The 25,206-nt window shown below is 36.9% G+C and overlaps 1 protein-coding gene across 2 annotated transcripts in view; it reads left to right on the top strand.

Annotated features, from left to right (window-relative positions):
* The window catches only part of Nbas (NBAS subunit of NRZ tethering complex), a 361,792-nt gene that overhangs the window by 144,402 nt on the left and 192,184 nt on the right, over positions 1-25,206 (top strand). For both annotated transcript variants that reach the window (XM_020168280.2, XM_074049201.1), the window contains exons 24-26: positions 9,414-9,599; positions 10,627-10,800; positions 19,471-19,604. In XM_020168280.2, the coding sequence (XP_020023869.2) occupies positions 9,414-9,599; positions 10,627-10,800; positions 19,471-19,604 (494 nt within the window). The remainder of the gene's footprint in view (positions 1-9,413; positions 9,600-10,626; positions 10,801-19,470; positions 19,605-25,206) is intronic.

Raw genomic sequence — 25,206 nt, 5'->3', positions numbered from 1 at the left:
ATCCTCGCCAACACCTGTTGTTGGTGGTGTTGCTGATGATGGCTATTCTAACAGGGGTGAGGTGGAATCTTAGCGTGGTTTTAATTTGCATTTCCTTTATTACTAGAGATGGTGAGCATTTTTTCATGTGTTTTCTGGCCATTTGAATTTCTTCTTTTGAGAAAGTTCTGTTTAGTTCACTTGCCCATTTCTTTATTGGTTCATTAGCTTTGGGAGAATATAGTTTTTTAAGTTCCCTGTATATTCTGGTTATCAGTCCTTTGTCTGATGTATAGTTGGCAAATATTTTCTCCCACTCTGTGGGTGTTCTCTTCAGTTTAGAGACCATTTCTTTTGATGAACAGAAGCTTTTTAGTTTTATGAGGTCCCATTTATCTATGTTATCTCTTAGTTGCTGTGCTGCTGGGGTTTCATTGAGAAAGTTCTTACCTATACCTACTAACTCTAGTGTATTTCCTACTCTTTCCTGTATCAACTTTAGAGTTTGTGGTCTGATATTAAGATCCTTGATCCATTTTGAGTTAATCTTGGTATAGGGTGATATACATGGATCTAGTTTCAGTTTTTTGCAGACTGCTAACCAGTTTTCCCAGCAGTTTTTGTTGAAGAGGCTGCTATTTCTCCATCGTATATTTATAGCTCCTTTGTCAAAGATAAGTTGCTTATAGTTGTGTGGCTTCATATCTGGATTCTCTATTCTGTTCCACTGGTCTTCATGTCTGTTTTTGTGCCAGTACCATGCTGTTTTTATTGTTATTGCTTTGTAATATAGTTTGAAGTCAGGTATTGTGAAACCTCCTGCATTGTTCTTTTGACTGAGTATTGCCTTGGCTATTCGTGGCCTCTTGTGTTTCCATATAAATTTCACTATAGATTTTTCAATCTCTTTAATGAATGTCATTGGAATTTTGATGGGAATTGCATTAAACATGTAGATTACTTTGGGGAGTATAGATATTTTTACTATGTTGATTCTACCAATCCATGAGCATGGGAGATCTCTCCACTTTCTATAGTCTTCCTCAATCTCTTTCTTCAGAAGTGTATAGTTTTCCTTGTGGAGGTCTTTCACATCTTTTGTTAGGTTTACACGTAGATATTTGATTTTTTTTTGAGGCTATTGTAAATGGAATTGTTTTCATACATTCTTTTTCCGTTTGCTCATTGTTAGTGTATAGAAATGCTAATGATTTTTCTATGTTGATTTTATATCGTGCTACCTTGCTATAGCTATTGATGATGTCTAGAAGCTTCTGAGTAGAGTTTTTTGGGTCTTTAAGGTATAGGATCATGTCATCTGCAAATAGGGATATTTTGACAGTTTCTTTACCTATTTGTATTCCTTTTATTTCTTCTTCTTGCCTAATTGCTCTGGCTAGGAATTCCAGTACTATGTTGAATAGGAGTGGAGATAGTGGGCATCCTTGTCTGGTTCCTGATTTTAGAGGGAATGGTTTTAGTTTTTCTCCATTAAGTATAATGCTTGCTGTAGGTTTGTCATATATAGCTTTTATAATGTTGAGGAACTTTCCTTCTATTCCTAGTTTTCTTAGAGCTTTTCTCATGAAATGATGTTGGATCTTATCAAAGGCTTTTTCTGCATCTATTGAGATGATCAAGTGGTTTTTGTCTTTGCTTCTGTTAATGTGGTTTATTACGTTTATTGATTTTCGTATGTTGAACCACCCCTGCATCCCTGGGATGAAGCCTACTTGGTCATGGTGAATAATCTTTTTGATGTGTTGCTGAATTCGATTTGCCATTATTTTGTTGAGGATTTTTGCATCTATGTTCATTAAGGAGATTGGCCTATAGTTCTCCTTTTTGGAGGTGTCTTTGCCTGGTTTTGGGATAAGTGTAATACTGGCTTCATAAAATGTGTTTGGCAGTTTTCCTTCCCTTTCTATTTCGTGGAACAGTTTAAGGAGGGTTGGTATCAGTTCTTCTTTAAAGGTCTGATAGAATTCAGCAGAGAATCCATCAGGTCCTGGACTTTTCTTTTTGGGGAGACTCTTCATTGCTGCTTCAATTTCATTTTGTGTTATAGATCTATTCAGGTGATTAATTTCCTCTTGGTTCAGTTTTGGATGATCATATGTATCTAGAAATCTGTCCATTTCTTTTAGATTTTCAAATTTATTTGAATATAGGTTCTCAAAGTAGTCTCTGATGATTTCCTGGACTTCCATGGTGTTTGTTGTTATCTCCCCTTTTGCATTCCTGATTCTACTAATTTGGGTTTTTTCTCTCCTCATGTTAGTCAGGTTTGCCAGGGGTCTATCGATCTTGTTTATTTTTTCAAAGAACCAACTTTTTGTTTCATTAATTCTTTGTATGGTTTTTTTGGTTTCTATTTCATTGATTTCAGCTCTTATTTTTATTATTTCTCTCCTTCTATTTGTTTTGGGATTTGCTTGTTCTTGTTTTTCTAGGAGTTTGAGATGTATCATTAGGTCATTAATTTGGGTTCTCTCAATCTTATTAATATATGCACTCATGGCTATAAACTTTCCTCTCAGGACTGCCTTAGCTGTGTCCCATAGGTTCCGGTAGGTTGTGTTTTCCTTTTCATTGACTTCCAGAAACTTTTTAATTTCCTCTTTTATTTCATGGATGATCCATTCTTCATTAAGTAATGAGTTATTTAGTTTCCAGCTGTTTGCATGTTTTTTGTCTTTACTTTTGTTGTTGAGTTCTACTTTTACTGCATTGTGGTCAGATAGTATGCATGGTATTATTTCTATTTTCTTATATTTGCTGAGGCTTGCTTTGTGCCCTAGGATATGATCTATTTTGGAGAAGGTTCCATGGGCTGCTGAGAAGAATGTATATTGTGTAGAGGTTGGATGAAATGTTCTGTAGACATCTACTAGGTCCACTTGATCTATTGCATATTTTAGATCTTGGATTTCTTTATTGAGTTTTTGTTTGGATGACCTGTCTATTGATGATAATGGGGTGTTAAAGTCTCCCACAACCATTGTGTTGGTGTTTATATATGCTTTTAGGTCTTTCAGGGAATGTTTGATTAAATTGGGTGCGTTGACTTTGGATGCGTACAGATTGATGATTATTATTTCCTTTTGGTCTATTTCCCCTTTTATTAGTATGGAATGTCCTTCTTTATCTCATTTGATCAATGTAGGTTTGAAGTCTACTTTGTCAGAGATAAGTATTGCTACTCCTGCTTGTTTTCGGGGGCCATTGGCTTGGTAAATCTTCTTCCAACCTTTTATTCTAAGCATATGCTTATTTCTGTCGGTGAGATGAGTCTCCTGTAAGCAACAAATTGTTGGATCTTCTTTTTTAATCCATTTTGTCAAACGGTGTCTTTGATGGGTGAATTAAGTCCATTAACATTAAGTGTTAGTACTAATAGGTATGTCTAGATTCCTGCCATTTAGTTGTCTTAGTTGTTTGAAGGTGTGATTGTGTGTACTTAACTTGATGTTACTCTCTACTGTCTTGCTTTTTCTTATCCTGTGGTTTGGTGCTGCCTGCCTTTTCATGGTTAAGTTGGGTGTCACTTTCTGTGTGCAGGATCCCTTGCAGAATCTTTTGTAATGGTGGCTTTGTGGTCACATATTGTTTTAGTTTCTGCTTATCATGGAAGACTTTTATTGCTCCATCTATTTTGAATGATAGCTTTGCTGGGTAGAGTATCCTAGGGTTGAAGTTATTTTCATTCAGTGCCCGGAAGATCTCACCCCACGCTCTTCTTGCTTTTAATGTTTCTGTTGAGAAGTCTGCTGTGATTTTGATGGGTTTACCTTTGTATGTTACTTGTTTTTTTCTCTCTTACAGCCTTCAATATTCTTTCCTTAGTTTCTGAACTTGTTGTTTTAATGACGATATGTCGTGGAGTAGTTCTATTTTGATCTGGTCTGTTTGGTGTCCTGGAGGCCTCTTGCATCTGTATGGGAATATCTTTCTCTAGATTTGGGAAATTTTCCGTTATTATTTTGTTGAATATATTATGTATTCCTTTCGCTTGCACCTCTTCTCCTTCTTCGATGCCCATGATTCTCAAGTTTGGTCTTTTGATGGAGTCAGTGAGTTCTTGCATTTTCTTTTCACAGGTCTTGAGTTGTTTAATTAATAGTTCTTCAGTTTTTCCTTTAATTACCATTTCATCTTCAAGTTCTGAGATTCTGTCTTTTGTTTGTTCTATTCTGCTGGATTGGCCTTCCGTTTTGTTTTGCAGTTCTGTCTCGTTCTTTTTTCTGAGGTTTTCCACATCCTGGCAGTTTTCTTCTTTATTGTTGTCTGTTTTTGTCCTGAGTTCATTTATCCATTCATTCATTGTGTTCTCTCTTTCACTTTGGTGTTTATACAGTGCTTCTATGGTTTCCTTTATTTCTTCTTTTGCTTTTTCAAATTCTCTATTTTTATTGTCTTGGAATTTCTTGAGTATCTCCTGTACATTTTGGTTGACCCTATCCAGTATCATCTCTATAAAATTCTCATTGATTTCTTGTAGTATGTCTTCTTTTAAATTATTCTTGTGGGCTTCAGTGGGTCCTTTGGCATCGTTTATCTTCATTTTGTTGGAGTCTGGCTCTGAGTTTCTGTTCTCTTCATTCCCCTCTGGTTCCTGTACTAATTTTTTGCTCTGGGGAAACTGGTTTCCCTGTTTTTTCTGTCTTCCCGTCATTGTCCTTGGTATTGTTACTGTCCCTGTACTGTGTGTAATTAAGTATTTTCCAGCTTGTAATAATAACAATGGTAATATTGAGAATGGAAGAGTGAGCTGAGATGGAAAGCAAGAAGTTAAAGAAAAGGGGAAAACAAATATACAGATAAGAGGGAGAAAGTAGAACAAGGTATCAGACAAGAGAGTTTCAAAGGTATAAACAGGGAGTGTTAGTGTACTAATCGACAGTAAGCTGAACAGACATTAGAGAGACAGAGAGAGGATTGAAAATCAAAGATAAAATAAATAAATAAATAAAAATAAAAAAATAAAAAATAAGTAAATGAAAGTAATATCTATATATTAAAATGAATTAAAATAAAATGGAAAATAGAAAATTAAAAAAAAAAACCAAAAAACTTCCAAGTTTATGTGCAATGCAGTTTCAGTCTTAATAATTTGGGTGTCGGTCTCAATCTCCAGTCCTGGAGTTGGTGCCTCAGATGTTGTTCTGTAGTTGTCTCATCAAAGGGGATGCATAAAGTAGAACAAAACTACACACTCACACACACACACACACACACACACACACACACATACACACACACACACACACACACACACACAAAAGCCCCACCAAGTGTCCCCAGTTCAAATGCAATACAGTTTCAGTAAGTTTTTCTGCTTGCAGGTGTAATTCGGTTTTCTCTCATCAAAGGTAAGGAGAAAAAGAAAAAAAAGCGACTGGAGACAGTTCTGAGAGTGGTATCTGCAACTGTGGCTTGCCTGCCTGCTGTTCTCAGCCTGTAGCTGGCGGCGTTATTTATGCAGATCTCTGGAGTGAGCTAGCACTCACCTGGTCTCACAGGCTTTGTTTGTTCACAGTTCTCCTGTGCGGGAGCCTCTGCTACAGGCTTTCCCCTTTCCAAGCACTGGGAAAGGTGACACTGCCCCCGCGTTATCAGGCCTGCGTGTTTATTTACAGTTCTTGTGGGAGGTGGGTCTTCCCCCCTCTCCTCTGAAGATTTCCTCCCACTGCCACTTTCACAAGCTTTCCTGCTCCTGCTTAGTGGGCGGTGCTGCTTCTCCTGCCGGCTGCCATGTTTGTTTACAATTCACATGGGAAGTGAGTCTTCCCTCCTCTCTTGTGGAGTTTTCCTCCCTCCTCCACTCTCACAAGCTTCCCAGCTCCTGGTGGCTCGGCGCCCTCCCCGCTCCCGCCAGAGCCTCTCAGGCCTACCTGGCTTGTTTATTTACAGTCCCGGTAAGGATTCCCTTGCCCCAATCTTCAGCGCTCAGGGCGCCCCACCCTCTTTCCAGCGTGTCTTAACTGTTCTTACTGCTTAGTACTCAGTTTCTCTTTTTTTCCCTGGTGGAGGTCAGTCTGTCCAGGGGGCTATGCTGCTCTGGCTCAGGCTTGTCTGTGGGAGTACCGCGGTACCGCGAAGCTCACCTGGTCCGCGTCTTCCCAAGCCGTATGGGCGCCGGCCACTGGTGGCCCTGGGGGCCCTCCTAGTTTCTCCATTTAACGTGAGGTGGAGATTCTCTGCGCCGGCTGGAGATGTGGAGGGGTCAAAGTTATGCCTTTTCTCGGTGATTATGTGTGCAAAGTGTGTCTCCAGCATCTCTCCAAGATTTCACTATAGGAGGCTTGCTTTCTGCTTCCTCCCTCTAGCCGCCATCTTGGAATTCCACCCCCATTTTTACTTTAATAAGTATTTGGAAAGACAACAAATACAAATTGCTAATGTGCCATGTGTTCAAACTGTTATTTACAGAAATTGTATGTTATACATCAGGTTTTCTTGTTTTCTTAAAATTCATCTGGGATAGTTTTTTAAATTCTTATGAAAATAAAGGTATCCTTTTAGATATGAATTGTGTTTTTATTTTTCAGCACTAAGTTGAAAGCATTTATTTGTCGAGGCATTGCCAGCAGGTCTTTTCTGTTTGCCCTGTGCTTCACCTGCTGGTACTGCATTCCCCTGAAGTCTCCCCAGCTGCAGATGCATTTATTCCTGTGGCTTCCTCTTTGCTCTGGATCCCAAGGTCCTAATGGGCTTTGGACCAACCTTCACTGTTGCTTGCATTAGCCCTTGTGTTATGTGGTTGCCCCCTCTTTTTTTCTCTACTCATGCCCCACCACTTCTCTCAGCATTCTCAGAAAGTAATTTGGGTCTGGATCTTATTTGAAGAACCGAGAACTCTCTTCTATCTATGTCTTTCCTGGCTTTTTCTAGAGGAGGCCTCTCTCCTCTCGTCTTGGGTTTCAGGCTTCTTTCTTTCATCTCTCTCTTTCTCTCTCTCATCTTTTGCATTGCTGGGGACTGAACCCAGGTTCTTGTGCATGCTAGGCAAGTGCTGTACCACTGAGTTTTGCCCTCAGACCAGAGCTACTCTTTCTTTACCTGTGCTTTGGTTTCTACCCTCACACCTGCTGATGATTGCTTTATCGTTTATCTGTTTTCTCTGCCTGTATCTTTAACTTCTCTTTCTTCAGTAGGTCTGCTACTACCACTCCCCCCGAACACACTACCACCACCTGGCAGAAAGAAAGTTTGCAAATCATTTTTATTTTCTAGGTACAAAAAATAAACTAGAGCCATATTCTTCCTGGCTTGTTTTCAGCTTCTTGTTCCATCACAATTCATCTTACAAATAGTCACTCTGCTCTTAGAAGTCACTTGTTTCAATTTTGTTTGCCCCTCATTTCCCTAGAGTCTTGCTGCTGCTGCTACCTTAGGGAGACGGCTCAGTGAGGCCAGCCGTCAACCTCTTCGTGTCCAGTTCCTCCCTGGTTCTGATTCAACATCTTGTCCTTTGACACTGTTTACTATTACTTTCCTGAAACCACTTCTTCCTGGCTTCTGTGATAGCATGTTGGTTTCTTCTTGTCCTCGTTTTAGTCATTCATTTTAGTCATTTCCTGAGGCTTTTGCTCTTTTCTTTCCCTTATCACTATTCCCCAGTAGCTGCTGTTGTCACCAATCTTGTCTACACGTGCACTCCTTTCAGATCTTCTCTCCAAATACTGCTGTGTGATTTATGTGCCTACAATTTCCAAGTACAGTGATTTCAGCTTCAGATTTTGTTTTTCATTTTGGACCTACAATTGGACCTCTGTGCTCACATATTTCATAGGCTTCTCAGCAGAATTGTGTTCAATGCAGAATGAACTTTCACTTTGATGAACTTTTACTTCTCCTCTGGCTTGGAGGAGAATCCAGCCCATCATTCTAGACTCCTCCTCCTTACTTAGACTCCTCATCTGGTTTGACCAAATTTCCTAAATACTGTCTCCTAATTATCTATTCTCCTAATTATTTTTGTTCTCCTATATGTCTTCAGTTACACTGCCATTGTTTACACTGCTCTTCATTGTTTTCTGCCAGTTACACAGTGAGCATTCAATAAATATTAACTCATTGTGAATGAACACATGAACTAACTAATGATCAGATGCATAAATTAGTACATTTCTGTCTGGATTTCTCTAACGTTAAGAGCGGCATTTCTCTTGGCTGGTCTCTCTACATTCAGTCCAGTCCATTTCTGATTCATCATTCACATTAATTCTTGTTTCAGGAAATACTGAATACTCTTTCCAAAGTGAAAATATATTCATGACATGCGCCTATATATAATTTCAGTTGTATCATGTTTCAGGATAAACTGTGAAAAAATTGCTTAGATCCTCATGCGGCTCCTCCCTTCTTCTCAAGCCATGTTTTCATCACTTCACATCTTTTCAGTCTTGGGTATCTAAACTGTTCTTTTATTGTGCCTCTCTGTCTTCCATGCTGTTCTTCCCTTAATTGTCTTCTTCACTTAAGCAATACCCACTAGTTCTTTAGGGTCCATTTCAAGTGTCTCCCCCTCTGAGAACCTCTGTGACACACACAGGTTGGGCTAATATTCTTTGTGGATCTCAGTTAGACATAGCACTTACCTCTCCCTCTGTCAACCACTGAGCTACATCTTGCCTTTCCCTTTGAGTCAGTGACCTTCTTGAAGGCAGAGACTTCAGCTTATTCGTTTTGTGTTTCTAACACCTGAAATGGTGTTACATTCATAGGAGTTCCTCAGTAAACAATTGTTCGTCTAGGAACAGGAGAGTAAGATGTAGTGTGAGAGATTAGGAGATGATGATTTTTCCATCAGTCACACAATATGTCAACTCATAAATCTGATCAGGGAGCAGGGGACAAATGGCAGTCTGATGAGCATCTAGAGGAAAATTATTCTTTAAAAAAAAACCTGGTAAGTCTAAATATTTGAATTGAACCAAAGAAAGTGTTTGTACCAGAGTTATTTAATTAGCAAATATTTATCAAATGCCTCTGTAAGGGAGGCTATGAAAGGATAGGTTCTGAACAGGAAAATTCAGGGAAGAGGCATCCTTTTTGGAAGCAGAGCATAGTGAAAGTAAGATTAATTTGGTGTTGTCACTACTAGCTGTGTTATTTTTTCCTCTGCCTATTAATGTAAGGTGAGCATTAAATGGAGAAGTATATATAAAACTTTGCTTTAAGGTGCAGTACTTTAAGAGGTATCATATCTTATATATCTTTATCTTCAGTATTTTTTGCTATTCCATTCCTTTGGAATAGTTTGATGCTGATGTATTTGATGAAGTTCTCTACTGCTTTTGCAGGAAATAAAAATAATATGTTACTGATACTGGAATTTTATAAATGTGGTTATAAGAATTATATATTGTAAGCTTTTACTTTATATGAACAATGTATAATAATGACTTACTGTCACTTCTGAATTTTAGGTTGACTGTGCATTGTCACTTATTCGACTTGGAATGGAGCGGCATATTCCTGGTTTGCTGGTTCTGTGTGATGATTTGGTGACTCTGGAGACATTGGTCTATGAAGCCGGATGTGACTTAACCCTAACCTTGAAAGAACTCCAGCAGATGAAAGACATTGAAAAACTAAGATTATTGATGAACTGTGTAGGTTTAGTTTTAATTTTCTTTTTATGTGCTCTCTGTGTACTTTGATTAGTATGGGTCTCAAACCAAAGATGAAAGGTCCCCCAAGCTTGAGAATGTAATAAAGGACGGTTTCTTGACTTTTCTCAAAATCAAATGCTGTGGATGAATTACTGAAGGAATCCAAAACTGCTTTGGCTGCTTTTGTATCTTGCTTGTTCTTTGTCCCTCACTCTTTCTCTCCTGTCCTCTTTCTCTTGTACTTTTTTCCCCTCCCTTTCTTCTGTCTCCCTCTCATCATTTGTCCCTTCTTCTCTATCTTCCTTTTTTCTCTTTGGCCTAACTTCTCTCATTAGTTTCTTTTCCCTATAGTCTACCTGATGAAACTTACTTTGTGCTATATGTATGACTCCTCTTAAGAAATTTGGGTGTATCTCCTGGGGTGAGTAAATGAAGCTATTGTGTAATTTTAGGGACAATGAATAAAATTACCAGTGTCATGTGGACTTTCATGAAGGTGGATATAAAGGGGAAAATAGAATAAAGAGGAAGACAAAAGGGATGGCACAGATTCTGGACTATTATAGAAGAGATTCTACTTCTAAGTGGTTCATTTTCTATAGCGTCTTTGTTCATCTTTCTGTCCCTGTGGGTTTTGTTTCGTTTTGTTTTCCTTTTTCACTCATTCTGTTGCTCTAAAGTCTCTCTCTCTCTCTCTCTCTCTTTCTCTGCCTTTCACACATTCTTTTTGACCTTCTGTCTGTGTGTTGATCCTCTCTTTGGTCTGGAGGACCTCATGACTGAGAAGCAGCACTAGCATTTGTCTTCCAGAGCTGGGCCTAGGCCATTTGGGCACCCACATGGGCCCGGGTGGTGGTGTTGTTATAGCCATACAAACCCCCAGTAGAAGGTGGCACAGTCTCCTGCTACTTGTCAGTCCACACGTGAAGGGTGACCTGCAGTGTCTATTTTAGAAGATGTGGGGCTTCTACTGGTTTACATCAGTCTGATTGTCCATACTTGTTTTTTTGGCTAATTATACTTTCAGTGTTCTGAGGACAAATATGTGACAAGTGCCTACCAATGGATGGTTCCTTTTCTTCATCGTTGTGAGAAACAGTCTCCTGGTGTGGCTAAGGAACTATTAAAAGAATACCTGGTAACTTTAGCTAAAGGGGACTTAAAATTTCCCCTGAAGATATTTCAGCATTCCAAACCAGATGTAAGTAGAAACTGTTAACTTCTTAAAATTCTTTACACTTTTTTTTTCTATAGAATTAAGTTAAGTTTTATTTATAAATTTTTATTATAGGCTTTATAAGTAATTTTCCTTTAAACAGAAAAAATGGTTGTCATTTTGTTCTTTAAAAAATTTTCAACATTGTAGTCCAACATTTTTTCAAAAGTTTATAAAATAATTTTTATTTTGATTCATTCATTCCAGAAATTGCCAATGTCAAGAAGAATAGTTGATAGGTAGTTCAAGCAAAGGGCTTCTTTCAATCTTAAATTTTGATTGATTCTGTTTCCTTGTACTCACCTTTGTTGGTAATGTGAACTCCAGTAAAATATATGGTTAGAGAGTGATATAATCAAAATAGAAAGGAAAGCATTGTTAAATCTTAGACATTTTTTGGTTTCTAAAAGGGTCATATATCAGAAGTTTATCTGCTCCTTGATTATTTAAATTTTTGCAGGTTTATTAACTGGTTTGCACTTAGTATCTGCTTTTAAGTTTGGTGTAGTTTGCTATGAGCCTAGGTGAATTGCTTATGGCAGCAGAATACTGTGTGAGAAGCAGTGTGGATTGAATATGAATGTTTTATGAGGAAGAAAGAAGAGACTTTAAATTCTAGTAATCTTGTTTGTGATACTTCTTTACAGAATCTTGTAAATCTTTTGTATGTAGTCAGCTTTTTGTTGTTTTTACTTGGTAATTTAGCATGTGTGTGCTTTTGAATAAAACATATAACCATTTGCGTTTCTTGAAATTTGTGAACATCAAACAGAGAACAGTGATATTGTTAGGTAGTTCTGTTCAGCAAAACCTTCCTGTTTCTCTCAGTGTTGCCACCTGGTGACACAAATTTGATCACTTCATAGTCTACGGAAAATTTTGCATTGGCTTGCCACTGCCTGCTGTTCAACATTGGTCGATCTAGAATGGCTTACGGTCTTTGCTTCCATTCGGCCTCCTCAGCCTTGCTTCTCTCTGTGAGCACAGTAGGCCTTTCTTGGTAGCTCTTTACCCTATCACACATGTTCTTAGCAATCTGTGTTTTGTAGGCTATTTCCTTTGTTTAAAATGAATTCCCTTCCCCCCACCATTCACTTCACAAATAACCAAGTCTTACCCTTTTAGATTCTCTCTACTGTGAAATCTTCCATGACTTATCTGTGCTAAGACAGGTTCTTGTACCTGCCTCTATTATAGCTCTTATCACACTGTGTTGGAATTATTTGTTCATGTTTATCTCCTTTCCTTCACATATTATATTTCATTATCAGGGAATAGAACAATGCCTCATACAGAACAACTATGCAATGTGTTTTGGCACAGCAAACGAATGAGTGACTGAAACTAGGTTTCATTGTGGTACGTTAGATCACTTGATTGCATTTATGTGCTTTACTAGGCTTGTGTTGGGAGCATTGTTTTATTTTGCTTGATTATTTACAAAAAGAATGTACCTTAGATCTGCTGTGAATCACGTACAGAATATTTTAATAATGTAACAGGAGCACTGATGTCTGTTTCAGACAGCTTAAACTACGTTATACTGCAGTAACAAATGATCTTTAAGTCTTAGCAGCTTACAACAGCAAACACTAATTTCTTATAAGTTTTGTGTCTGCTGAGGTTGGGCTTCTGCTGTGTTCCATGTCTCATTTGTTTGGAGAGGTAGAAAAGGACCTTTTCTATCCTGTGGCTCAGGAAAAGAACAATAGGACCCCTCAGAGCCGTTTAAATCTTAGTTCAAAAGTGATTCAAGTTACTTCCTCACATTTCATAGGTTGGAGAAAGTCTCATGGGCAAGCCTGATGTAAAAGGGACAGGGAAGAACAATCCTCTTGTCGAAAAGGAGAGGTGTACAATTGACCAGAATCACAATGTTAAATAATCAGATCTTGAAACTTATCCATTTGCTACCATTGCATTTGCTTGCACATTTCTTTTAAACGCTTTTATGTGCCTCATACTTTTTTCTGTTTTGTAATATCCAAAAGTGCTCTTCTCTGATTTCAAGCTATTTTTTTTAACTTGAATTCCACTTTGGAAAGGGAAACTGGTACAGTTACTTAGACAGTCTCTGTACAGACGCGACTTGAGGACACAATCTCCTGCTTTCCTGTATTTTCCGTCTTCTAAACTAGTAAGTCTTGAATGTATCTGTGCATCAGAACTGTGTACGCTTTTTTAAAAAATATAGACCTTTCTATGCCCAATCCAGGTGTAATTGATTAGATATTGATGGGTAGGGTCTTGGATATGTCTCTGACCATTCATCCAGCGATGATGATGCAAAGTCAGGGCTGGGAAAACCTGCTTTAAATGTCCATTTCTTATTTTAACAAACAGGAATTTAATACTTAGCAGAGCTTTGTTAGGTGCCATCTTTTAAATTCATTTCTTTAAAAATATTATATTATTATTGTACTGGGGTACATTGTGACATTTACAAAAATTCTTACAATATATCATAGTTGAATTCACTCCTCCATCTTTCTCCTTTATCCTTACTCTCCTTAAATTCATTTCTGACTGAGTGGACAATTTAGTTTTAAAATGATCTTTTCTTACTGGTGTGGTGGTACATGTCTGTAATCTCAGCTGTATGAGACATAGAGGTAGGAAGGTTACTGTGCTCTGAGGTAGATCCTGGACATTTTGATTGCTGAATCATGCTGCAGTGTTATAATTTTTCCAGTTTTTATTCTACTGTTGATCATTCCAGTTGTTTCAAACTGTAATCCATTTTTAATAATACCAGAGCAAATATTCCTTTATGTGTTTCTGGTGAATATATATACTACACATATGTCTAAGAGTGGAACTTCAGTATCCCACGCATGTTTTTGGTCAATGTTGATAGAGAATGCCAACACGTTTTCTACACTTGTTCACGTCAGCAGTGAATAGTATATAAGTTTTATTCTGTATTCATGCCAACGTCTTAACTTGGTATTGTGAGCATTTAAAATTTTACCCGTTCCACTGTGCACATAACGATGTCTTCTTGTGGTTTGTTTATTTTTATTTTGCTTTCTTTGAGACAAAGTCTGGCTATGTAGCCCAGGTTAGCCTCAAACTTTCAATCTTCCTGCCTCTGCCTCCTGAGTGGCGGGATTGCAGTTGTGCTCCACCATGCCTGCCTCTCCTGTGGTTTTGTTTTGCAGTTCCATGATAATGGAAATTAACCCTTTGCTAGTTGCACATTTTGTAAATAATTTATTCTCTTCTTGCCATTTTATTCTCTTAGGGATGCAGACTACTTTAATCTGAGGATGGGTTGAATTATTTCAGGCTTCAAAAAGTCTGTCCTGTTTCCAGTTCTCCCTTATTGCTAGGGTGTCCTTCAGGGCTCTGAATTGGAAGTATTGGACACTTACTAGGCCCTTTTCCTTGTCAAGTCCTGGACTTCTGTCCCTGCAAGGTGTGTCTGCTGAAAGTATACTGAACACCTTCAACTCTTAGCTGTAATTTTCTTTTGGCCTTCTCTTGGTTCACATTCCTTAGGATTTGAAAAGTACCTGTAGAGCTGTGGTATTTAATGGGGTTTCCACCAGTTACCTGGTCATATGAATATAAATCTGAAAAAATATTTTACTCAGTCTCACTAGCTTCCCATGTGTGGCCATGTGTATTACTCTAAATGTTTTGTAATTATAAACAATGCCACAATGAATAATCTTGTATTATTGATGTGTCTTTAGGGTAAATTCCTTGAAGGAGACTTCTGTATCTAAAGGCAAGGGTTGTGCTGATATTGTCAAATTTCTCTTAGGAAGGCATGATCCAGTTTGCACTCCCATCAATCAAGAATGAAAATGCCTGTTTCACTACAACTTTACAGACAGAATTTGTTATCATATTTTAAAATTCTTGCCAAAGGGAAGTGAACTGAACAGACACTTTTAAAAAAAAGAAGTACAAATGGTCAATAAATATATGAAAAAAATGTTCAACATTTTTGCATTTCCTTCAGAGAAATGCAAATCAAAACTACATTGAAATTACATCACACCCAATCAGAATGGCTGTCATCACGAAAAGAAGAAAAAAACAAAACAAAACAATTCAGAACTGCCATCTGATCTTGCTGTACCACTCCTGGCTATCTACCCAAAGGAATATGCAGTAAAGGAGTTTACACACCCATGTTTACAGCAGTACTAACCTAGTAGCCAAAGTATGGAGTCATCCTAGGTGCCCATCAATGAGTGGATAAAAAATATGTGGTATAAATACACAAAAGAGTAATATTCAGCCACAAAGAAGAATTAAATTATGTTGTTTGCAGGAAATCATAGGGAATTAGATAGAATTCATCGTGTGAAAGAGAATAAGCCAGACTCACAGAGACAAATGCTGCATGTTTCTCTCATGTGGAACGTAGAAGAGAAAAAAGACACAAAAATAGAGGAGGGTGGGGATCGAGATGAGGGGGTGAGAGAAGAGAATGAGTGGGGTGAGTGTGATCAATATATGTAAAATGCATATGTGAAAATGTCACAGAGAAACCCTTTATTTTTGCACAATTTTATGATCATCAAAAAGAAAAAAATGGAATAAAGTTTCCTTTGGGGAAGTGCAAAAAATTTTGCTAGGGTAAAATAAGTGTTGTTTTAGTTTAATTCCTTTTATTCTGAATGAGTTTGAACATTTTGTCTTTTTAAAAATTGTTTATTCTTGTCTTTCCCTCAGTTTTTCACTGGTTTTTTCTTTTATGCTTTAGTTCTTAGAAAGTCTAAATTTTAGTGTAATTTAGCTTTTGTTTGTGGTGTATATTATGACTGTTTCTCTCATTTGGTCAGTTGGTTTTTGACTTTATTATGCATAGTGTCATGTAAAGTTTTTATTTTAAATTTTTCTGTAGTTAGATTGATTGGTCTTTTCTTTGATTGTCTTTGTATTTCGAGTCATAGGTGGAAAGTATTTTCTTAACCAAAAGTTAAAGTAGAATTCATTTGTGTTTTCTCCTGTAATTGTACAGTGTTATCTTTATACTTAGATTCCTAATTTATTACTGTGAGATGTGGATATAATTTTATGTTTTCCCAAATGTCCACCGAACTGTCCCAGCATTATTTGTTACAATGCTTATCTCTACCCTTGTCACCTGAGGTGCCTGCTCCTTGTCATACTGACATTTTCATTTCTATGTGGGTCTAACTCTGGAATTCCTTTGTATCTGTAGTATTCTGCTGGTCTGTTTATCCATGCACTGGTACCATATTATTTTAGTTATAGAAACTTTATAGCATGTTTGAATATATGTTAGGATAATGTTCCTTTGTAGCTTTCTTTTCCCCACTTTTTTTTTAAGTTGTTCTATGGTTTTTTATCTGAAAACCAGTTTGTCTAATTTCATAAAGTAGCTTATTTGCATTTTTATTGTGACTGCACTGAATTTATAAATTAGGCTAATATCTTTATAATGTTCACTTATCCTTTCCAAGAATAGGAGAAATTGTTCAGTTTGTTTAGTCTTTTAAAATTAGGAATATTTAAAAATTTTCTTCTTACAGGTTTTGCATATTTCTTGATGAGTTAATACTTATTTTTAGGTTTGTTTCCATTATAAATGGAGCTTTCTGTAGCTTCACTTCCTCTATTTATTGTTCATGTATATGAAAGTTGTTGATTTTGTATGTTTATTTTGTATTCTGCTACTTCACCGATTTCTTTTATTTCTTGATTCTCTGGTGTTTTCCAGGTATCTTCTTTTATCATCTGTTGTTTTTTCTTTTTGCTTGTAGTGTGTTAGGACTTCATTATGATTCTCTTGCATTTTACTGATACACAGTATAGATGTTGACCTACTGACATGGTATAAAAATCTCATTTCACTAACTCCTTAGATTGTCCTATTTGGGCTTTCTTTTGGTTTGGGACAAATGGTGGTTTAATAGTGACCATTGAGATACTAGGGAGGGAATGATGAACAGAAGAAAAAGTATGTTTTAGACTACATAGTTAGACATCATGCAAGGAGTCAAATAGGAAAGAATGAAAATGTCTTACAAATCTGAGTATTATGATTCAAGCATGCTATTGATTATATAAGAAAGATATGCTGCATGGCATGAAAAGAGAACATGAAAGTACCATAGAAGTCACAGAGAGAAAAAGGTGGCTGTGTGCAAGAGTAGTAAAAGGATTTATTTATTGGCCTGGCAGGTGTGGAGGCTATGCTAGAGATCATTAGAATCTGGGAAGGTTCAGTTTAAATCAAGATTTAATTCTTGAGATGACATCTCAGGTAAAAGTAGAATAAGACCAGGAGACATAACTTAGTTTACATGTTAGGGTGAAAGTATTAACCAACGGTGGATTCGGCTAACCTTGGATAAGAACACTTGAAAACAATTTGTGTCTGTACTAAATGCAGGAAGACCATTTTCTAGTTTTTATTTCCTAAGCAATATAGTGTAATAGCTATTCCATAGCAGTTACATTGTATTAGGTATAAGTAATCTAGAGATGAAATGAAGTATATAGCAGGGTATGTATAACTCATATACAAATACTATGGCATTTTATACTATAGCTTCTGCAGATTTTATCTGCAGGATCCTGGAACCAATTTACCATAGATAGAAGTAGTAACTGTAATTTAATTTGGGCAAAGTAAAACTTGTGCTGGAAAAGTCATTCATGGAACAAGAAAAGTGAGGTGAGTGGGGCATGGTGCTACATACCTCTAGACCCAGTTAGTTGAGAGGCTGAATCAAGAGGGTCACTTGAATGTAAGAGTTTGGGTCCAAACTATACAGCATAGCAAGTCCCTGACTCAAAAAAAAAAAAAAAAAAAAGAGTGGGTTGGCAACAGGCCATGATGAGTTTGAGCAAAAGGCAAAGGTTTATTCTTTGCCTTTCACATTGAAGGACTATTAAAGGATTTTCAGTATAAAGTTTAAACATTTTAACATTTAAGTTAAAAGTGGCTCTTTAATGTCTTGGACAGAAAGGTAGGAAGCGGGAGGATCAAATAAGACATCAAAGACTTTGGCTTCTGTTTCAGATAGGTTCCCAAACTGTCCTTGCCTGAAACTAGTTTCTGTGGTCTCATCTTCCTGAGTGTTTACTTGCCTTGTTTTCCTTCTGTCCCTTCCAGTTCCAGGATTGTGGGAGGCTGTGTTGCTTGGTTCAGGCTCTGCAGCCAGTGATCAGGATTTGAATCCTGACCTTACCATTTACTAACTTCACCACCTTGAGCAACTCATCTGACCTCTCAGTGCTTCAATTTTCCTTTTATATAAAATGGGAATAATTCTAGAAGTAATGTTATAAATTAATGCATATAAAAACACTGAGAATTGTCACCCTACACCAAATGAAAAATCAGGGAGTGTTAACTGTTTTTTTTCGTGTCTCCTACTAGTTATTTTTATGTGCCCTCTTTATCCTAATTTATCAGTTAGTCACGTTGCAACCTTCGATAACCCTTTGTCACATGTTAGTGACAAATCAGTGGTGTTATTTTTTTCTTAATGCCTTAAAAACATATATACAAATCCTTTAATTCAGCTGCTTTAGAAAACTTTATTGTCCTGGTAACCTTGAATGTTTTTTATTTATATCCATTAGCATGATTTTTCTACTAAGAAAACACCTTTATCTGGCAGCTTCTCTCCATCACTTTCCTATCTCTTTTGTGAATAGTGCTGAGTGTCTATTAAAATGGTGTAATCTAGTAGGTCATTATTATAGAAATTATCTTACACTTACTTTGCTGCCAAAAGGAACTCTAAGAAATTAGTTTCAGGGTTCTGTTGTAGTGTCTGTAGCAATAATAGTGTAAGTATTTTGCATATATTAATTCATTTAATCCTCACAGACTTTCACTTTGATTTTCATATTGGTAATACTGTAAGCATTCCACACGTATTAATTTGTTTAATACTCACAATAACCCTCTTAGGAAGGCATTGTTAATATCTTGGTCTTGTAGATTAGAAAAACAAGGCACCAATGGGCTATTTTTGTATCTTAGAAAATACTGTAAGAACAGGAATCTGTGGTTTGCAATGAGAATGAGAATGAGTATTCTATGCAGACAGTGGCCCAAAGTAGCCATATTTCTTCATCAGAAATAATATGTTCTGTGGTTTATGTATTATTGCACTAAAATTGGACTTATTTTGAACAGTAAGTTAGTACTGTATAGTTAAATGAGTAATACATATATTTGTGTATATATATATATATATATATATACACACACACACACACAAAATGCTTACTGGAAAAATAGTAGGTTTTAACAATTTTGAATATTAGTTAAGGAATTTTATGTATTTTGTAATTGAAACTCAGAATTTGGCTGTATGGTTAGAAATGTTGTTTTTAATAAATTGCTGTTTAAATTCACTGTGATTTTCTTACCTTCTTTATCTTGAATGGGTCATAAATTGAGGAGTCTGTTTTTAGCAGATGCAAATCTTATGGGTTACAAATTATTTTTTCTGGTTGATTCTCTAATTTAAATGTGGTTTCATTTAGAATTATAAAATACCCAAAAAGTCTGTAAGCCAAAGAAAAATCAAGGTTTGTTTCTGTGGATGATTAATTGCACTGTTTAATATTCTGTTGGCAGTGGTACTGGGATATGGACAAACTTTCTATAAGTCTATTCACATTTAGTACAACATGCTTTGCTTTCTCTAGCTGCAGCAAAAAATTATTCCTGATCAGGACCAACTGATGGCAATAGCACTAGAGAGCATCTATACTTGTGAACGAAGTGACCAGCTCCCTCTCTGCTATGACATCTTAGAATGTTTGCCACAAAGGGGATATGGGTAAGAATACACAGTATGTCTATCTCACCTCATCTTCTTCTTCTAACAGTAAATGCGGAAATACTGCTTCTCCAAATATTTACTGATAGACAAATTGGGGTGTGCAGCTTGGTGACACAGCATTGTCTAGGATGAAGTTTTGGATTTGATCCCTACAACAAACAAATAATAATCAAACCAAAAACCACTATACATACAAAATAAAATTTTCTGCAGTCCTGTTGCCTAGAGATAAACTTAACATTTTTTTCTTAGTGTACATTAATATTCAAGGGAGGTTAATTGTGGTATTGCCATGCGGCATTATGTACAGTATAACTGGACACCTTCATCTTGTTCCTGACGTTGGAAGAGATGATTTCTGTCCCTCCCCATTTAGTAAGATGTTGGCTATGTATAGCTCTTGTTATGTTGAGATGCACTGCTTCTGCTTTCTTCCGAGCTCTGGTCATGTAAGAGTGTTGAGTTTTGCTATAGGCATTTCCTGTGTCTATTGACTAGTCATGTGCTTTCTCCCTGATTCTGTTTATGTGCTTGATATATTATGTCTATTGATTTGCTTATGTTGAGTCATCCTTGCATCTATGGAATGAAGCTGACTTGATCATGGTTTATGGTCTTTCAACTTTGGTTTACAAGTATTTTATTAAGAGTGTTTGCATCCATGCTCATCGAGGAAAGTGTTCTATATCTTTCTTGTTTTTTGTTGTGTCCTTAATGTGTTTTAGTATCAGAGTAACACTGGCTTCATAGAATTAGTTTGGTAGTGTTCCTTCCCTCTCTATTTTACAGTATAGTTTGAGGTGCATTGCTGTTAGTTCTTTAAAGTTGTGATAGAATGCTGCAGTAAATCCATTGGGTCCTGGGCTCTCCTTTTTGGAGAGATACTTTATTACTGCTTCAATCTCATTGTTTGGAATTTATTTAAATGTTGTAAGTGGCTTATATTAGGTAGATCAAATGCATACAGAAAGTTATCCATTTTTTCTAGAGTTTCCAGTTTATTAGAATATAACTTTTTCAGTTATTCCCTAGTAACCCTCTGGATTTCATTGGTATTTGTTGTGCTATTCCTACTTACATCTCTACTTTTATTAATTTTAGTCTTTTCCTTCTTTTGGTTAGTTTGACTAAAGGTTCATTAATCTTATTTGTTTTCTTGTCACTTTGCATTGTTTTTTAGTTTTCATTTCTTTAATTTCTGCCTTAATCTTTATAATTTCTTTCCACTTACTAATTTTGAGTTTGACTTGTTCTTGTTTTTCTAGGAACTTGAGATGCATCACTATTTATTTGAGATCTCTCAGCTTTTTCTTTTTTCTCTTGATGTAGGTACTCATAGCTATAACCTTCCCTTTGTTGATCTGAGAAATTTGAATAAGTTATGTTTTTATGTTCCTTATATCCTAGGAATTTTTGATTTCCATCTCTGTGATTACCACTGGTCATTCAACAGCGTATTGTTCAGTCTCCATGTGTTTGAATATTTTCTATGGATATTTTTGTTATTGATGTCTACTTTTATTTCACTGTGTCTGATAGAATATAGGGGGTCATTTCAATTTTCTTATATTAAGATCTATTTTGGAGGGTTGGAAGCATGGATCAAGTGTTGGAGTCCCTGTCTAATGTGCACAGCCCTGAGTTCAAACTCATTACTGGAAAAAAGATGTATTTTGGAGAAAATACTGTGGGTTGCTGAGAACAAGGTGTATTGTGCAATTGCTTGGTAAAATACTCTGTAGGTATTTGTTAAGTCCATTTGGTGTTTTGGTCATAGTATCATTTAATTTTGAAGTTTCTTTGTTGACTTTTTTTGTCTGGATGATGTATTTATTGGTAAAACTGTGGTATTGAAGTACCTACTGTTATGTTGGTGTCCATCTGTGCTTGTAAGTCCAGTATTGTTTGCGTAATGAAATTGAATGTTCCAGTGTTGGGTTGTATATGTTAACTATTGTTTATCTCCTCCTGATGGACTGTTCCCTTTATTAATATGAAGTGACTTTCTTTGTCTCTTTTGACTAATTTTTGTTTGGTGTTTGTTTTTATCTTATATGAATATAGTTCTCCTGCCTGCTTTCAGAGTCCATTTGCTTGGAAAATCTTTTTTCCATCATTTCACCCTAAGCCAATGTTTGTCTTTGTCAGTAAGATTCCTTTCTTATAAGCAACAAATGGTCAGGTTTTGCTTTTTAATCCAACCTGGCATTGTGTGTCTTTGATTGGAGAATTAAGATGACTAATATCCAGTGTTAATATTGAAAGGTGTATAGTATTTCCTGTCATTTTGTTGTGTTTGTGATTTTTGTTTCTTTCCTAATACTCATCTACTAATCTACTTATCTAATTGGATTCTCTCCCGCATTTTCCTTGTGTTTATTGTCCTCTTTTTTGAGTAGGATTGCTCTAAGTATCTTCTGCAGTGCTGTTTAGTGGTCATGAATTCCTTTAGTTTTGTATATCATGGAAAGTTTCTGTTTCTTCTTTAATTATGAAGGATAGCTTTGCTGGATATGTTAATCTAGATAGACAGTTATTTTCTTTCAGGGCTTAGAATATATCATTTAATGTCCTTCTTGGTTTTAGAGTTCAGAAATCTACCTCTATATGTGACTTGTCACTTCTTTCTTGCAGCTTTTCAGTGTGCTTTCTCTGTTCCATATAGTTAATGTTTTAACTGTAGTATGTCTAATGGTATCTCTTTTCTGTTCTTCAAGGTTTTATGTTCTGAAATTCTCCTGTATCTGGATTACCTGTTCTTTCCCAAGATTGGGGAAGTTTTCTGGTATTATCTGATTAAACATGTTATCCATGCATTTAGTTTGTACTTCTTCTTCTATAGCCATGATTCGTAGGTTTGGTCTTTTGATGGTATACCAGAGTTCTTGCATGTTCTGTTTGTATTTTCTTTTCTTTGTCTTATTGATCTAGTCTTTAATCCTTGACACTTTGTTTTCAACTTGTTCCATTCTATTAGCAAAGTTTTCAGATGAGCTTTTTATTTGGTTTATTGATTTTTTTCATTCCCAGGATTTTCGTTTTAGATTTCTTTTTCTTCTTTTTTTTAGTCAAGTTCCTCTTTCACATCCTGCACTATCTTCCTTTTTTGAATTCTCTTTGAATTTATTCAGGTGTTTGTGTCCTCTTTGAATTCATTGAGGTCTTTAATTTGTTGATTATTCTTATCATTGTTTTTTTGAGTTCAGAAGTAGTCTCAATATTTAGGCAGGACAGGACAGTGTAGTAGCTTGGTTCAGGTGCTGTTTCTTACCACTGGCTTGGGGGTTGTAGCTCTGAAGCCAAGCATTTGCCCATGTACTCAGATCACCAGACTTGATCCCCAGCACACTTGTGATCAAGGCTAACTAGCTGGAGTTTCTTATACAAGGGTCAGTTGTCCCTTGCTGGGCTCCTCTCATTATAGAAGCTCCCCTCTTTTTGTGTACTGGGAGCTGCAGGGAGCTTTACAACCTGTGGGCTGGGCAGGTTCCCATTTCCTCCACATTCCCCTCACAGTTTGTGTCCTCAGGCAGTAAGTGTCCAAGCCTTGGTGTCAACCCCAAATGTGTCAGATAGTCAGGAGAGCAAACAGAACAATGAGTTCTGCCTTGGCTGGGGAAGAACTGAGGGATGTAATAGCTTTGCCTGCTGTTCTCAATGCTTTCTGATCCCATACAGTAGTTCACCTCCCTGGGGGAAGGAGGAGACTGTGGAAGTTTTGTGATTGAGAAGATCTGGACTCTGGACCTTTATTCCTGACTGTCAGCTTTTAAGCTCAGTTCAATAATTCAACTCCTGTTGAGGGGAGGAGTCTATGGTTATCATGTGACTTAGAGGGTCTGAACTCAGTGCTCTCATCCCTCTAGCAGTCAGGGATAAGACTTCCAGGGAGGGAAGGCCCTGGAGGCTGAATATTAAGTCATTCTCATGCTCAGTGCTTTGATGGTACTCCCTCTTCACTCTGTTTCCTTCACTCTGAGCCACTGTCTCCTGTAGTCCCTTTATAGCCATCTTGGAATTCCAGGAAGAATACTGATGACAGGAGACAAACCCAGTAGCAATGGTTCTTTTTGTAAGAAGGCCCCCATCTGATCAATCCTGAGACAATGAGCTGTCACTTCTGACCATCTGAACACACCTGTGACTGCGACTACTTGATAATTATGCGTACCTTTCTCCCTTCCCCCAATTCTTCCTCCTCTGTTTATACCTTCAAATATCTATATGGGAAAGATGGCTTGAAGTGCCGGTCTACATTAATTACATCTCCTTTCTCTTACCTCCACTATTATATTACATTATTTTATGTATTGTAGTGAGAAGCTGGACCTGACCTATGAAATCCAGGCGTTTGTTCCTCTTAAAACAAACTGTTAAGAGAATGAAGTCCCTGTGTTCTTCCATGTGTGGAATAGTTGAATGGCTGTGTGAGAAAAAGTGTGTGTGTGTGTGTGTGTGTATAATTTTGCTCATTGTAAATCTTTAGGATATCCTTTTGCTTTTAGCCCAACCTTGGTATTCTCAAGTACCTGATGCTTCCAGTCCCTTGGTATTACATGTGTTTTGGCTTCCCCTGCTGCTTGTTGTTGGATTGCAGACTTGTTTGTTTTGTTAGGTCTTACCACCTAATTTGTGCCTTCATTATTTTGTTTATATCTCTGATCTACTGACATCTCCTTTCTCATTGTTTTTCTCCTTTGTATGTGTATTTTCTCTCCTTTCTGTTTTTTGTTCTTTCACTATCATTTAAGTGGTTTAGTAAAGGAGTAGAGATCAGTGTGTAGGTTCAACTTGTCATATTTAAGTAGAAAGCCCTTTAACTCTATTTCTGTAGTTCTGTGTTATCATTTTTTGGACAAGATCAAGCTTTTTCATTGTACTAATTGCAGCTAGGAGACCAGTCTTGTCTCAGTTTTGACTTTTTCTGAAGGATGTGAGATCTTAGATTCTGACTATTATAGATCTTGATCATTTCCCTCTCCTTATGTAAGTACCAACTACCAAGAAGGAATCATAGCATTAGCCTCAGTAATGGTAAAGCTAGATGGAGACTACAGTAGTGCTTCCTACTTCCCTTCCTCAGTCTAGGCTTGGGGAACTTTATGTAGGTAAATCATAGAGTGAACTCAACAGCTGTTTGTTACCTCTACCTGTACAGGTGTGGTCACAGACTACCTCACTTCCTTAGTAGAGTGACAAAATATAGCAAGTATGCCTCTGAGAGTCATGGCTTTTCGTAGGCAGCAAAAGGCAGGTAAAATGGATTGTGTCAACAGAGTTTTGTAGCAAAATGTCATTATTCGTAATTTGAAAACCTCAGTCTAAAGCATACCAAGGTGCCAGTAATCAAACTGCCCCTTTCCACTGGGCAATAAGATACAGAGGCTCCTCTCCTAACATCTACCTCAGAGAGCACATGTGGCCAAGAGTTTCTTCCTCAATGAGCTGAGTAAAAAACTTGATGGTTCCTCAGTCAGCTTGATGCCTCTGTCTTGTTCTTAAGTCAGCTGGGCAAAGTCATTGACTTCCAACTTCCATGTAAGAAAAGAACAATCATTTATTTAATCTAATTAAGTTTTGTGCATCTTACTTAGGCACC

The sequence above is a fragment of the Castor canadensis genome, chromosome 12 (assembly GCF_047511655.1).
Source record: "Castor canadensis chromosome 12, mCasCan1.hap1v2, whole genome shotgun sequence".
Lineage (NCBI taxonomy): Eukaryota > Metazoa > Chordata > Mammalia > Rodentia > Castoridae > Castor > Castor canadensis.
The sequence above is the reverse complement of the archived record's forward strand: the minus strand, read 5'-3'. Positions and strand labels throughout refer to the sequence as shown.